The 13221-nt window shown below is 39.3% G+C and overlaps 1 protein-coding gene across 1 annotated transcript in view; it reads right to left on the bottom strand.

Annotated features, from left to right (window-relative positions):
- The window catches only part of MICU2 (mitochondrial calcium uptake 2), a gene marked incomplete at both ends in the record, with an annotated part of 131759 nt that overhangs the window by 8024 nt on the left and 110514 nt on the right, over positions 1-13221 (bottom strand). Inside the window, 2 exons of the mRNA XM_079542769.1 lie at positions 2945-3042; positions 11652-11714. Of these exons, the coding sequence (XP_079398895.1) occupies positions 2945-3042; positions 11652-11714 (161 nt within the window). The remainder of the gene's footprint in view (positions 1-2944; positions 3043-11651; positions 11715-13221) is intronic.

Below are 13221 nucleotides of genomic sequence, written 5' to 3' on the forward strand. Positions count from 1 at the left end.
AGCAGCTTTGGTTGCTGTTTTGACTATGTTCTGTACAATAGTGAGAAAGAGCTTAACTGGTGTCATAAAATATATATGGAATTGCTTCTACATGGATTCTTACTATTTGTGGATTACTTCTTTACTTCTGCTTTCACAACAGAACAAGAATAAGCTGAGGAATGATCTGATATTGTTTCATGGTCTTGTTCTTGTCCAGTAAAAAGCAGTCTGATTTCTTCAGAAATCATAGGTAGGGAATACACACAAGGAGACCCCTATACATACAGCAGCTGCAGGGAGATGGAGAATAGAATGATTAACCACGTTCCCTCTCTATAACCCATTTGCCTCCTGTGTTTGGGGCTGTAGGAAGGGAGGAGGCACAAGGACTGGCTTACTTCAGCTTCACACTGACTCAAGAGACACAGACAGTTTCCATTTTCTTTGTGTCATCTGAATGCAAAGGAGAACAAGGCAAATGAAGTGCCCTGATACTGTGGTTGTCTGACATTTTCAAAGTGTTTGGGTTTCAGACTAAAAGGGTCGGACATCATTGGTGCAGATACAGATGGCTGCACTTCCAAAAAGATTTTTAAGTCAGCCCAACTGCAAAGTAGAAGCATGAGGAAAATATCTGTAAGTAATGAGGTGAGAACATCAGTCTCAGATTTCTGAATTCCCATACAAGTAAAGTGAAATTTCACTAAGAAGGCATTCCTTTTTTTTTTTTTTTTTTTTTTTTTTTTTTAAAGTTTCAAGCCTGTGTGGCTCTGTAATGCAGTAATATCTGTGTATTTAACTAATGTGACAAGTTTTAGTGTGTCCTAATCAAATCTAATCACCTCTACGTTCCGCTAGGTACTACACTGATCAATGGAAAAGCTTTCTAGGCAGCAACCTGGAAAACGATAAAAGCATTTACCACCATTCTTTTCTTCTTTTGACAATGATCTATGTCTGTACAGCTCATCAGTCATCTCTTGTAAAAACAGCGTGGCACTTTGATCAAACAGCCAACAATAGCTGCCCGCGTAAGGTAAAATGTTATGAGAGGCCATCAGATAGAAATCACATTTTCTCTGAACAATAGGAACCTAGAAGTGATGTGCTTGATTTACTTGCAAATAAAATCATGTGAAAAGTGATATCTTCACACAGGTTAAAAAGACACAGATTCTTTTATTCACCTTTCTGTGTGTTAAACAAACTTCACTGTCATGTTGCAACTGAGATGGAGTGTCTACACAGTGATAAAGAGGCTCATTCCAACTCTACGAAAAATAACTGCCACTGTTGAAAAATTACCTGCATTAAACCTTACACTTATCCCACAGATTTTAAGAGCAAGATGTGGGAGTTTGATTTTGATTACAGGCTTCTATCTGTGTGGTAGGCAAAGGTCTTTAACCCATACGTTCTGATCGTACTCGGTACATAACTTCATCAATGTCATGCCTCATTGGGTCAGCGTGGGATTTTATCTAAAAGCCAAGGCATTTCAGTTTACACTGTATATGCAAACACAACCTTTTACTGGTGTTCTCTGCCTTTTGTTTCATTGAGAGAATCTATGCTATTTATATAGAAGGGAGCTGCTGGCATCTTAAACTTATTTTACTCAGATTCCTATTGAGTAGGAGGTCTTCAAAAGAGAAAGGCTGTTTATTTGAAGACTGGTATGTACTCGAGCCAGTAGAGTGGAACGCTCTTTAGAGTTAAGAAAATTGTCTTCCTTTTTCAGTCTGGCTTCCCTCAAACCTTTACTGACTGAAACAACATCCATTTTTTAAGGGGGCTGGCACAGATTCCCCCTGATTCTGAACAAAAATTCAAGTAAACAATTATCCCAATTTGTTTCCACAGTCTGTAAATGTCCAATTATTTTTGAAGAAGAAGTAATACTAATATAGATAATCTTCTCTTGATGTTGTGTTCAAAATGCAAATCAAGAATCACAGAGATGTACAGGCATTTAACTTCCATTTATTTCAAAGTGTGCATTTGGCTTCCGGCCCAACATTCACGTAACGAGATGTGTCCTGGCTTCATACTAAAAGTAGAAATTGATCTCCCAAGTAACAGAGAGTTTTAACCAGTTAAATGTTGATGCTGTGTCACTGATGGTCGTCATGACTGATTTAAAGGAACACTGGAAGAAAGAACCCTTCAGTGAAAACACAAACACCTGATACCAGTTGGATTTTGAAGTTGAAATCAACCACAGCAGAGCTTCATGCTGTAATGTGGACAGGGATTAGAGCATTTTTCTGACACGTGTAACGCGTGCACTGAATGACTCCAGTCTTAGAACTTCATTTGAGCTTCTGATTTTTCAAGCTTGCAGTGAAACAGACTTACAAGCAATGCTTTTCCAGCAGTAGTGACTACTTGGTTACGCACCACAGCTTCAGTCTGATCCTGTTTACCATCTGGCTCAATTTTACGTACCTGCACAAGTGCCACAAACTATCTGCACTGCCCTAGTGCAATAGTTCAAAGGGTGAAAAAAGGCACCGCTGAAATTTCAACAGAAGTTGGAATTCGAAGCAAGCAGAAATGTTTCCTGTATTGTAACACGACAGTTGTAATGGGGAACATCTCAATTCAGTAAAGTTTAATTGATTAGCACTGTTCTAAAACAATACTCATGAATCATACTGTCTTACAGTATGCTGTGTGTTGGCAGCGCACAGCTGCCAAGAATGGTAATCTCAACCCTCGTGACCTCCAGCCCTTTTGCTGCTTTTGAGTTCACCAGGGTAGGATGCAGAAAATTGAGCACGATTTCCCTGCAGACAATAGGTCCAAGGAGCTACACCAGAACTTCAATCATGTAAAACCACAAATGGTCTTCTACCTGGTTATCCGTTTAACTTTCTGAACCAACTCAGCATAGGGTCAGTCTAATACCAGTGTTAATGCAGAGCAGAGGTGTGACAAACAGGACTGGCTGCAAAAATACCTGAAAAACTCAGAATAGCGAAGTTTTTCCTTTCCTTCTTTTCCAAAGAAATGCACCAGCAGCATGGTATTAACACCACAGCTTTCCAATTCGGCTTCCTATAAAACAAACAAAAAAATCCCTGATGATTATTGCTATCTACTCACTGCAAATCTGGAAGTATTTATGGGAAGTACAATTTCACAAGAGATGCTTGTAATTAAATTACTGTTCCCAAAGCTACCACACAAGAATCTCCAAGCTGAATATTTCTTCCACATCAGCTGGTAACAGTGTATGTACATCCTGCTCCTAAATATTCTGTATGAAAGTTGAGTACAATTTACAACCACCTCTGTTACAGTTTATTATTAGAATGGAAAAGGTTGCTAGTTAAAGTGTTGCAAGGCTTTACCTTTAGGTGAACTGAGGCTTTACATAAATGTAACATCTCTGTAAAAGAAAGTTCTTAGGCATTTCTAGTTTGTTACGGTCATTTAAGAACATTTATGAGACTTCACAAAGTGGAACTAGAAAAACAAAAACATTCACAGTGTTCTATTATAGTTTGGTCTCGGAAGGCTTCTTGCCAATCTTCAGTGCTATTCAATGTTCTGTTTTTAAAAATCTGATACAGAGATTTCTGCAGAAAAACGATGCATGCTATTTCAACTCAACAGCATCTTTAACAAGCCTAAACCCACACATAATGCTGGGTTTCTGTCCTTTTCTTCTTTCAGCACCAGTGTACTGGCATTTCTTTGAACGCAACAAAACACTGGGAAACATGAAGAGAGATTTTTTTTTAAGTCCAGAGGGATTTCAACAAACTATTCTTATGACATCTAAATAGCCTCTGTGTCTTTTATCTGGTTGAAGAGGTAAGATGAAAGACAAGAGTCTATTCATAAGATTTAATACTAATGGTTATTTAGCTTTCAGCATCATCAATAACAAGTCCCATTAGTCCACTGCGTTTCATGCTTACTGCATACGGGACACAGTTATGTTATAGTTAAAATGTAACATTCCTCATTTCCACTGCAAACCACAATGCACTAAATGTCAGTGATGCAAGTCATGAATGAGTGAATCTAGAAAAAAAAGTTTTCAAGACACAAGCAAACTGTACTTATTGAACTTTATCATTTAACTGCAGGCAAAGAATATTTAAATACCCACGAGGTCCATCCTTCTAAAGTTTAAACACTTCAGATTGCTGTGAAGACTGATGCATAAACATTCGTACGGGCTTTTTTGAAAGTCGAAAGTCAAATGCTTGTGTATGCTTGTTTGAAAGTCAACCCCTGACTATTAGCGTTGGAATGCAAAGTTTTCTAAGAAGAAACAGAGAAGAATCAATGCATTTCCCACTGCAGTGAGATTCTAATCTGCTTTTTGTTTGCTTGTTCAAAGAGCACTTGAAAAATACAAGGAATAAATTTCTGATGTAATTTTTAAAACGAAGCTCGTGATTATGGAATTTAATACTTCCAATTTAACAACTCTGTATTAAAACCAGTGTTGCACTGAAAGCGATCTGAAAAACAAAGTTTAAGACAACCTCTTAAAAGCTAAATCTGCAACAGAAAAATAATTTTCTTCTATTCAGGTTCCTCTAGCTACAAGCCAGATGAAGACATACAAACAATACCATCTCATCTTATCTAAGACGACAAAGCCTATCCCTGGATTTATAACAAATACGGACCTACTCGTTCACTACCCTCTTTATCAGCTGAAATTCCAAAGTGGAATTGGCAGATGTCCAAACACTGGTTAGAGTTAAATGTATTTTAAAACTACAAAGCAGCACATTTCTTCAAACAAGAATATGCAATAGGAGACCAGAGAAACTACAGCTTAAGGGTAAAATTGCAGAAAAAGAAATGCTTTTACTAAAGTTAATGCTATTAAAGTACATGCTAGTACATAATTCATTTTTTCCCACAGAATCATTAGGAGCTTTTGCTGCTGAACTGCATAAATTAGTAACAACATGACAAATGTTTGTTAGAAGATAATGAGAGCTCTATTAATATTTCCAACACCTCACCATCCCGAGCTTAGGTAGAACAACTTAGGTTTGGAATGTCTCTTGGCAATGAGAAAGAAATGGTAACCTAACCTTGTGGCTGCAAAAAGGATCAGAGTGGTAATTTTCAGTTACAGAGCCACTAACTAAATTGACTGTACTCAGGTGTGTGTGGTGGCTTCAGCCTTTGCAGGTTGCACTTCAGCACCTTTTTGGGTTCATGCCTTAGAGAAAGATGAGTCACAGAAAGAAGAATGCATGGTGATGTTCTCACCTGGATGTATGCATGTTGATGGGGCATGGACACGTGTCTCATTTGGGGAGCTCAGACATTCTCCTGGGTCCATTGCCTCAGACAGAGGATCCCAAAGACCAACCTCTGATGTTGCCCAAGTCTATATGAACTAAGGAACAGATGTGTACATACTGGAAACATTAAACTCATGTTCCTGGAGTAATTTTAGCACCTTATAAACCTTCAAAAATGTCATCAACTGATCATTCAAGAGATCATTTTAAAATGAAATCAGATAACACAATCAGGTATTTCCTTTTCATGTTACACAGACTGTTAATATAGAACCTACATAATCCTGTAACTTCCCACCAAGCTTTTCACATTTAGGACCTGGCATTGCAGCAAGTAGCAACAAGTGCCACTGGAGAAACTTATCACATGGCAAGACAATATTTTCAGAATAACGTACCTAACTGATTTTCAAACTCATCTGAAATGTTAATAGACTCACAGTCTCTGGATTCTTACCACTTTCCATTGTAGAATTTGCTTGAGGCATGAAAGTATTCATCACAATTAAAATCTGTAGTATGTTCCTAATCTTACTTACATCCTGGGAGATGATATTTGCTGTGTAATATCTTGTTTTCATAGAAAATGTAAAAATAATATACATTTTGGATTAATTTTTTTAAAAATTAAAAAAAAATTTTTTGTTAAGATAGAAGGTGAGAGAATGGTTGAAGAGGTGGTAAAGAAAGGAGAGTCACTAATTTCTATCTGCTAGTGAAGATCAAAATCTTTCTAAAACTAAGACTAAAACCTTGCAATTTTTTTTTTTTTCCCAGTCCATTCCTCTGAACTATTACTTGTTCTTCAGTTGCTAAGTTAGTCACTTCTTCAGGCCATGCCTCACTTCCTCAAGCCATCCAGCCTTCAATCTAACAGCTTTGCTCAAATATGGCTCAAGAGCACTGTGGTTTCTGTCACTCAGAGCTCCAAGATGTTGGAATATATCCTGCAACTCAGCTTCAGGAAGCAGTTTTTAAAGACGTAGCCATTACGATATGAATCCCACCAGGTACAGCCAGCCAGAACAACTAAAAGCAGGCAAACGAGTGAGACTAGGAGATCCAGGTCTCCAAAAGCAGCCTTTTTTTGGCAAAGCCCAGATGGCCTGAAGAGGGCTCCAGAATGAACACGTCATTTTAGGATGCGTCAGCTTTAATCACGTAAATCCATACTGCAGTTTTGAACACGTTGCTTTCTCAGATTCTCACTTGGCAGGGTTCAAGAATACACCAGGTCTGGTACAGGCAGGTAAGGCTGTGCACTTCACTTTTTGTACAGAAGATATAACAGACATTAACTTATGAGAAAATTTATATTCAGCATTTGGGAGTGAATGCTCCCATTATCTGTGGGTTGGCTGTTTGTTAATGACAGCTGATGCCATGGAGTGGCTATGCCATAGCATCAGTGCCTTAGCAAGGAGGAAGACCTAACTTCTTGAATGTCTTCAGTTTGCAGCACCTCACTCCAAAGCCTGCTGCTGTTCCTTAGGAGGTACTGAATAAAAATGGTTGCCAGCCAAATAAGATTATGCTAATCTGGAAGCCAATCTTGTGTGAGATGCTCGATGACAGAAATCAGAGTGGGTTCTGGCTTGCTTTGCTGCCAGCAGGCTGAGGGCACCCAGCCTGGCTGTACAGGGCCTGTCTGGTGTGCTGGGGAAGCCGCCTCTGTGTGGCTGGGCTCAGCCCTTGCAGGGGTACAGGTCCTGCCTCCCTGCCACGTCATACTTCAGAAATATTAATTTCCATAAAAAGCAGAGAATTTGTCACAAGGAACCCCTTCAGGAGGTATTAAGCTCTGTGAAGCTCATTATTCCGATTAATGTTAATGTGGCCTCTGAGGCAAAGCCTGCATCTCCACCCCACCATCCCACTGCCTCCCTGACAGGCAGTGTGTGTATGCCGACTGGACCTGCATACATGCAGATTTTCCGGTTTATTCCAATTGCTTTTATAAGCCAGTGCACTATGTAAAGCAGAGCAACACTATACTAGATTCTTCCTGCTCTGATGCCAGGGCTACAGCTGATAGATGTGTAGGTATTGGGCCAGACCTGTGCCCTCCCTCCCTTGTGTGGAGCCTACGCTGCTGTTTTTTGGGATCCATAAGGATCATGGGGTCCGACCCCAGCTCTGCACAGCACCACCCCAAATCCAGTTCCTGTGTCTGAGAGGCTGTCCAAACATTCCCGTGCCCACAGCCCTGGGCAGGCTGCTCCATGCCCACCACCCTCTGGTGCAGACCCTTTCCCTCACTCCCAGCTGCCCTCTCCCGACGCAGCTCCATGCCATTTCCTTGGGCCCTGTTGCTGTCATGGAGAGCAGAGCTGAATGAGGTTACACAGCAGGGATGAAAGGGGTAACCTTGCCTCATGCCTGTAAAACAGAAAGCAATGCTGCTGTGACCACAGCAGGTTTCCAGATGAATTTCTTGCGGGAGAGACTTTCACTATCCAAGTCCAAGGTAATGTACTTGCATAATAGGTGTCTAGAAAAATCATAGAATCACAGAATCATTTGAGTTGGAAGGGATCTTTAAAGGTCATTCACCTGAAGATGGGACTAGTGGAACACTGCCAGTGCCAGAAGGGATGTGTCTCCATCTCTCTTGAGGATGTAATGGCATCAGATCATGTGGAAAAATAAAATATTTTCCTTGTCTATGAGGTAAGCAGTGACCCAGCAGTTTTTTAATAGCTTGGTATTTTGATGCAGCGCTGCTTGGCTTTTCAGGGGGTTACCTGCCTGGAGGGATTCCTTTAAACAACGAGGGTTCAACATATCCCAAAGCTGTTCAACAGAATTCAATGTCATTTGGCTAATACAAAACATATACGTAGCATAAGATGGTTCAAGAAGAAATGTGCACTATATATGAAGTAAAAAGTGACAATATTTATGACGCTGTTTGGAGAGGGACATCAATTTTAGTTTTGGGCTGTGTCCTTTGAAAATTTGATGTGTTGCATAGATACACCGTAGCCCTGTCACAGAATGTTACTGCAATATAAAAGCATAGCTGTTAACCACCACCTTCACCCATTCAATTTAGGCAGTCCTCAGTTATCATGAGCCCAGGGCTTTGCAGACTTCGAAGTTATGGACAGAAAATTTTAAATTACTTAGGAATTCTAATAAGCAGATGGACAAGTTATGAGATGGCCTGCCCAGTCTCTGGGGCTGAGATGCACTGCAGTGCTGCAATGTCTGAAGGTCATACATGGTGACAAACGTGAGGACAACTGATGTCATTCACCACTCTTAGGAGAAAATAAAGAGAAGAAAAAGAGAGAAGTAAACAGGCTAAAACAATTGCTACACAACAATAGGAAAATACCCATGTGCTACCATAAAAGTAGACCATTTAAGAGAGATTAATAGCTATGTCCCCAAGTACTAGTTAAATGTTTACAAAAAGCACACAGAAGTTAGATTCTTTGTGTGAAAATGCATTCATTATGGAATTCAGGAGCATACGTTTAACCATTTGGAATTTAACAATGCAGGTAATATTTCCCCACATTAATTCAATTTTAAAAACAATTATAGAAGATTCTGCATTGTCATTCCTTCCCGAACACCAAGCAATAGCTAAACTTATATTCTAAGTTGATCCATTGCACAAAGCATATTAAATTGGAGGTATTGAAACTGCCTGACAACTCATTAATCTAAATAGAAGGACCCAGGAACAAAGTCCCTGCTCTAGCTGTAGGGCAGATATCAGCAAACATTCGCTTTGGTTTCACTACAGCAATGCTGATGCAGATAACACTGTTACAGCAACCTTTTAAAGGAACTCAGGAAACCAATACCAAGAAGCAACTGCTGCATTTAACTGGACAACACCTTTTTCAAAATACACCAAACAGGTTGACGGTTCTGTAAGCCTGCCTGCATCTATCTGTATGTGTGCCTGTGCTGTAAGTAAATCACATGGGAAAAAATCAGCAAAGAGCCTCCTAAATGACTGGGCTGGTTAAGGCTAGGCAATTTTTTCTGATGTCCTTCCCGCGTTGATAACAACAGTATATTGGAAAAAGAAAAATCTCTCAATCGAAATGTGTTTATTTGGAGAACCAAGCTCACTGCAATCCCTGTCAAAGGCCACTCATAACTGGTAACATTCTGAATGTTAGTGGCATATTCAGACTCCCAATCCAAGAAACAGAGATGCATGGACCAAAGATGGTGCAAAGCAAAAAAAGGCCATTTCTTTTCCTAGCACAGTCTCTCAATGAGTATTGAGGGGTATATCTCACCATTAAATGACTGACTTGGGCTTCTGCCTGCCTGCTGGGCAGGGAACACACCTCGACATGTCTGGAGGTGAAATGAAGTTGCAGACTGCCATTTAAATCTTATGGTCATAAGGCAGTGACACTTTTTTCATCTGGTATCACAAATCAAACTGGGATTACTCTGAAAGAGCAGTGAACGTGAATGCAAATTACAAAGGTATGGGAGCAAAGAACTGTCCCAAACAGCAAACTTCTGCTGCAACATCCCAGCTTTGGAAGAACAGTGTAAACGTAAATATTTTTATGCTTTACCTGCTTTGATTGAAAATAATACTGTAAGTGCCACAGCTGTGAGAAATAGGGAGTAAACATACGAAAATTGATACCACATTGCACTGTTAGATTCACTGCTTATAATCAACTTGTGCTTAGAGAGACAGAGACAGGAAATAAAAATAAAAATGACAAATTGGATTTTCCCAAGTAAAAATACAGAAAACAGAAGAATTTCAAGATATTTGTACTCTATAAATGTATTTATTTCATCTTTTGAGTACACTATAATCCATTTATAATTTGTTAAGAAACTGCTTTTAACTTTTTTTTTGTTACAGTAATTTCAGATATTTTGCAATGGAGCATTATGAAGAGGCACAACAAAATGGAGACATTCTGGCTCAGGTACCTAATTAGCTCCTACTACACTTACGTGTTTTTAGACAAATCTGTCCAACTGTATCAAAGTTTCCCTGGAAATCTGATAGAATGAAGATTATTTTTCTTTCACTCTTACAGAAATTAAGTCTCAGTTGAAATTGGTTTGAAGGAGCAGACAACCCCATTACTTGTAGCTATTTTAATCTGGTGACTGAAGAGTTGGTTGTTCAGCCAAATAATTTTCAGTTGAACTGAAGAAGTTGAAGAGATGACAGCTGCCAAACACTCATCTCAGAAAAGAAGGTAGGTTACACTGGCAAGATTTAGGGAAAAACAGCCAGAACGGAGCAGGAATTTACCTTCTCCTTTCCCTGATGATGTGCATTTGCCATTTCCTAATGGTCCCAGTCCCTTCTAACCCAGCCTGAAGACAGCGTTCTAAGATTGTTTCCTCTTCTGGTCCGCAATTAAGCTATTTCTTTTTGGAAGTGGAACTGACAAAGGCAATGCTTGCCTTTGTCACCTGAACCACAGCAAATATATTTCAAACCGTTGTGGTCTGCCTCACAGATGGCTCAGCACCAAACGCTCACTCCCCTCCTTCTCAGAGTGAAGGGGGAGAGAATAAGAAAAACAACAACAAAGTAGCACTCGGGGGTTGAGGTAAAACTATATATATATATGTATATATATATATGAATGTAAAGAACAAGTGACACACAAGCAATTGCTCACCACTCCCCAGCTGATGCCCAGGTTTCCCTAAGTGGCAGAAGAGAGCCAGATAACTCTCATCCCCTTCAAAACTCCTGTGTGATGCCATATGGCATGGAATAACACCTGGCCAGTTTAAGTCAGCTGTCCTAATTCTGTTCCCCCTCAGCTGTGTAGCCATTATTTAGTTTCCCTTCACTGTGAAAGGCCTTGGCTCTGTACAGCACTGCTTAGCAGCAGCTATTAGCATTGCTGTATTATCAACATTGTTTTTCTCCTCGATCAAAAACATACCACCCTACCAAACACTCTGAAGAAAGTAATTCCATCCTGACTGAAAATAAGACAAGAACCAACTCAAAATAAGCTGATATTACTGCAGCAGCAGCACTTACATTAAGTTCAAGGTATCAATTCATGTTTGCAGCCATTTTTTCTCATGTGTCAATACACAGGGTTTTCTGGATTTTTCGTTAAGTATAATGAAGTTACTTTAAAACAGAACCTTGCAGAAACTACATAATGGCTACACAGTTATTAATATATATGTATTTATATTACACAGAAGTAGAATAAATTAACTGCATAAACTTCATCAGGACATGCAGAAATGAAAATAATTTTTCTTCCCAAGTTACAAAATTGACATCCAATGCACTTATATTAATTATAACAGTCATTGATGCTTATATACACATCAAAAAAATAACAAAGTCAACAGGAAATACGACAGTACCTTTGTTAAGAAAAATGCATCTCTATTTCATACCTGAAATATGGTTTCATCTCCAGCTGTTTTCAAATCATCTTCCTTTCCAATGATTCTCTGCATCTGCATTCATTTAGACATAACAAAACAGGAAAATTACAAGATTGGTATTAAAAGAGTCTCTCAGAAACTTGCACTAATTTCACAATAACTGGAAACTCATTTAGGTTTTTGCCAGGTTCTCTTTTTATGACAAAGTATTTGCATACTAAGGATATTTTGCTATTCACATACACTTTCTGAGGAAAGCCTGATGTATTGTGGTTAATATTGCCTAGCAGAGCATACGAATCTGTCTTTTGCAATCCAGTGGACGCTTTTAGAAGAGATGGTCTTGCACCACAAGTTTAGCATCCACTCCATAAAATCTTGAAACTCATAGACAGAACATCAAGGGTCATCTGGAGAAGAGAAATTATCCTGTGAATCTCATGCTGTCCTCCTAGACATCTTTACTGCTACAGACAAGATCTTCTAGACACAAAAGACATGTCTGTTCAAATGACGCATACTGTACAATTAACAAAAAAAAAAGAGTAATTCAATTAAATAAGCAACCATATTTTCAGAACTGGCATGAAGCACAATGCGTTCTGAGTTTCCCCTCCATCCCACAAATGAAATGAATACTGAATGAATTAGCTAATGTGATCTTTAGAAGTACTGAAATGACTCACACTTAAAAACTGTCTGAAGTAGAAGTTTAAGGTAATATTAAAAATGCATTAATTTGCTGATTATTAAAATCACCTCAAGTGTTCCTTGGCTGCAAGCTTTCTTTATGATTGTATTTCAGCCTGGGAAGTCAACAGTGCCAAAGAATGAGAGATCTAACAAAGCACAATGTACACCTACCTTTCACAGACATTAGAATGAATCCTTGAAGCGACAGCAAAAATGAAAGAAGAAAGGACTTATCAAATCTGAGGCATAAACGTGGAGTTACACTGAGCATTCTGGATATGGGGTTTTTAGGAAAGACGGTTCTAAAGTTCAGGCTGCTGCTTGTTTACCAAGCATTTCTGAGCAATTCCCCACCCATGACCAAATCTGCATGGCCATTATTTTGTAAATTTTTCAAATCTCTTCTTAGGGCTTTATATTTCCCCCCCTCCTTTTTTTTCTTTTCTTTTTTGCTGTGTAGTTCAGAGAAGGAACATAGGTTTGTAAGCAGTGAGTAGGAAAAACCTGCATGCTATTTGTTTTGACACAGATCTTCTCATGACCTTAAACTTTTAACTAATTCACCTGTTGTTTTTTTTTTTTAATCGTAGTTTTTGAGTTCCTTGGGATAGGTAATTTCTACTAGTATTGTTTGAACAGCTCGACTTGACAATCTAAAGACAAGACAGTTCAACATACGAGTTCCTCCAAGTTTCTCTAAGTTCTTTTTCACAAAATCACAGAATCACAGAATGGCCAAGGTTGGAAGGGACCTCAAGGATCATGAATCTCCAACCCCCCCTGCCACAGGCAGGGTCACCGACCTCCCCATTTAATACCAGACCAGGCTGCCCAGGGCCCCATCCAACCTGGCCTTGAACACCCCCGGGGACGGGGCATCCACAAC

The sequence above is a fragment of the Tetrao urogallus genome (genome assembly GCF_951394365.1).
Source record: "Tetrao urogallus genome assembly, chromosome: 1".
NCBI classification, from domain to species: domain Eukaryota; kingdom Metazoa; phylum Chordata; class Aves; order Galliformes; family Phasianidae; genus Tetrao; species Tetrao urogallus.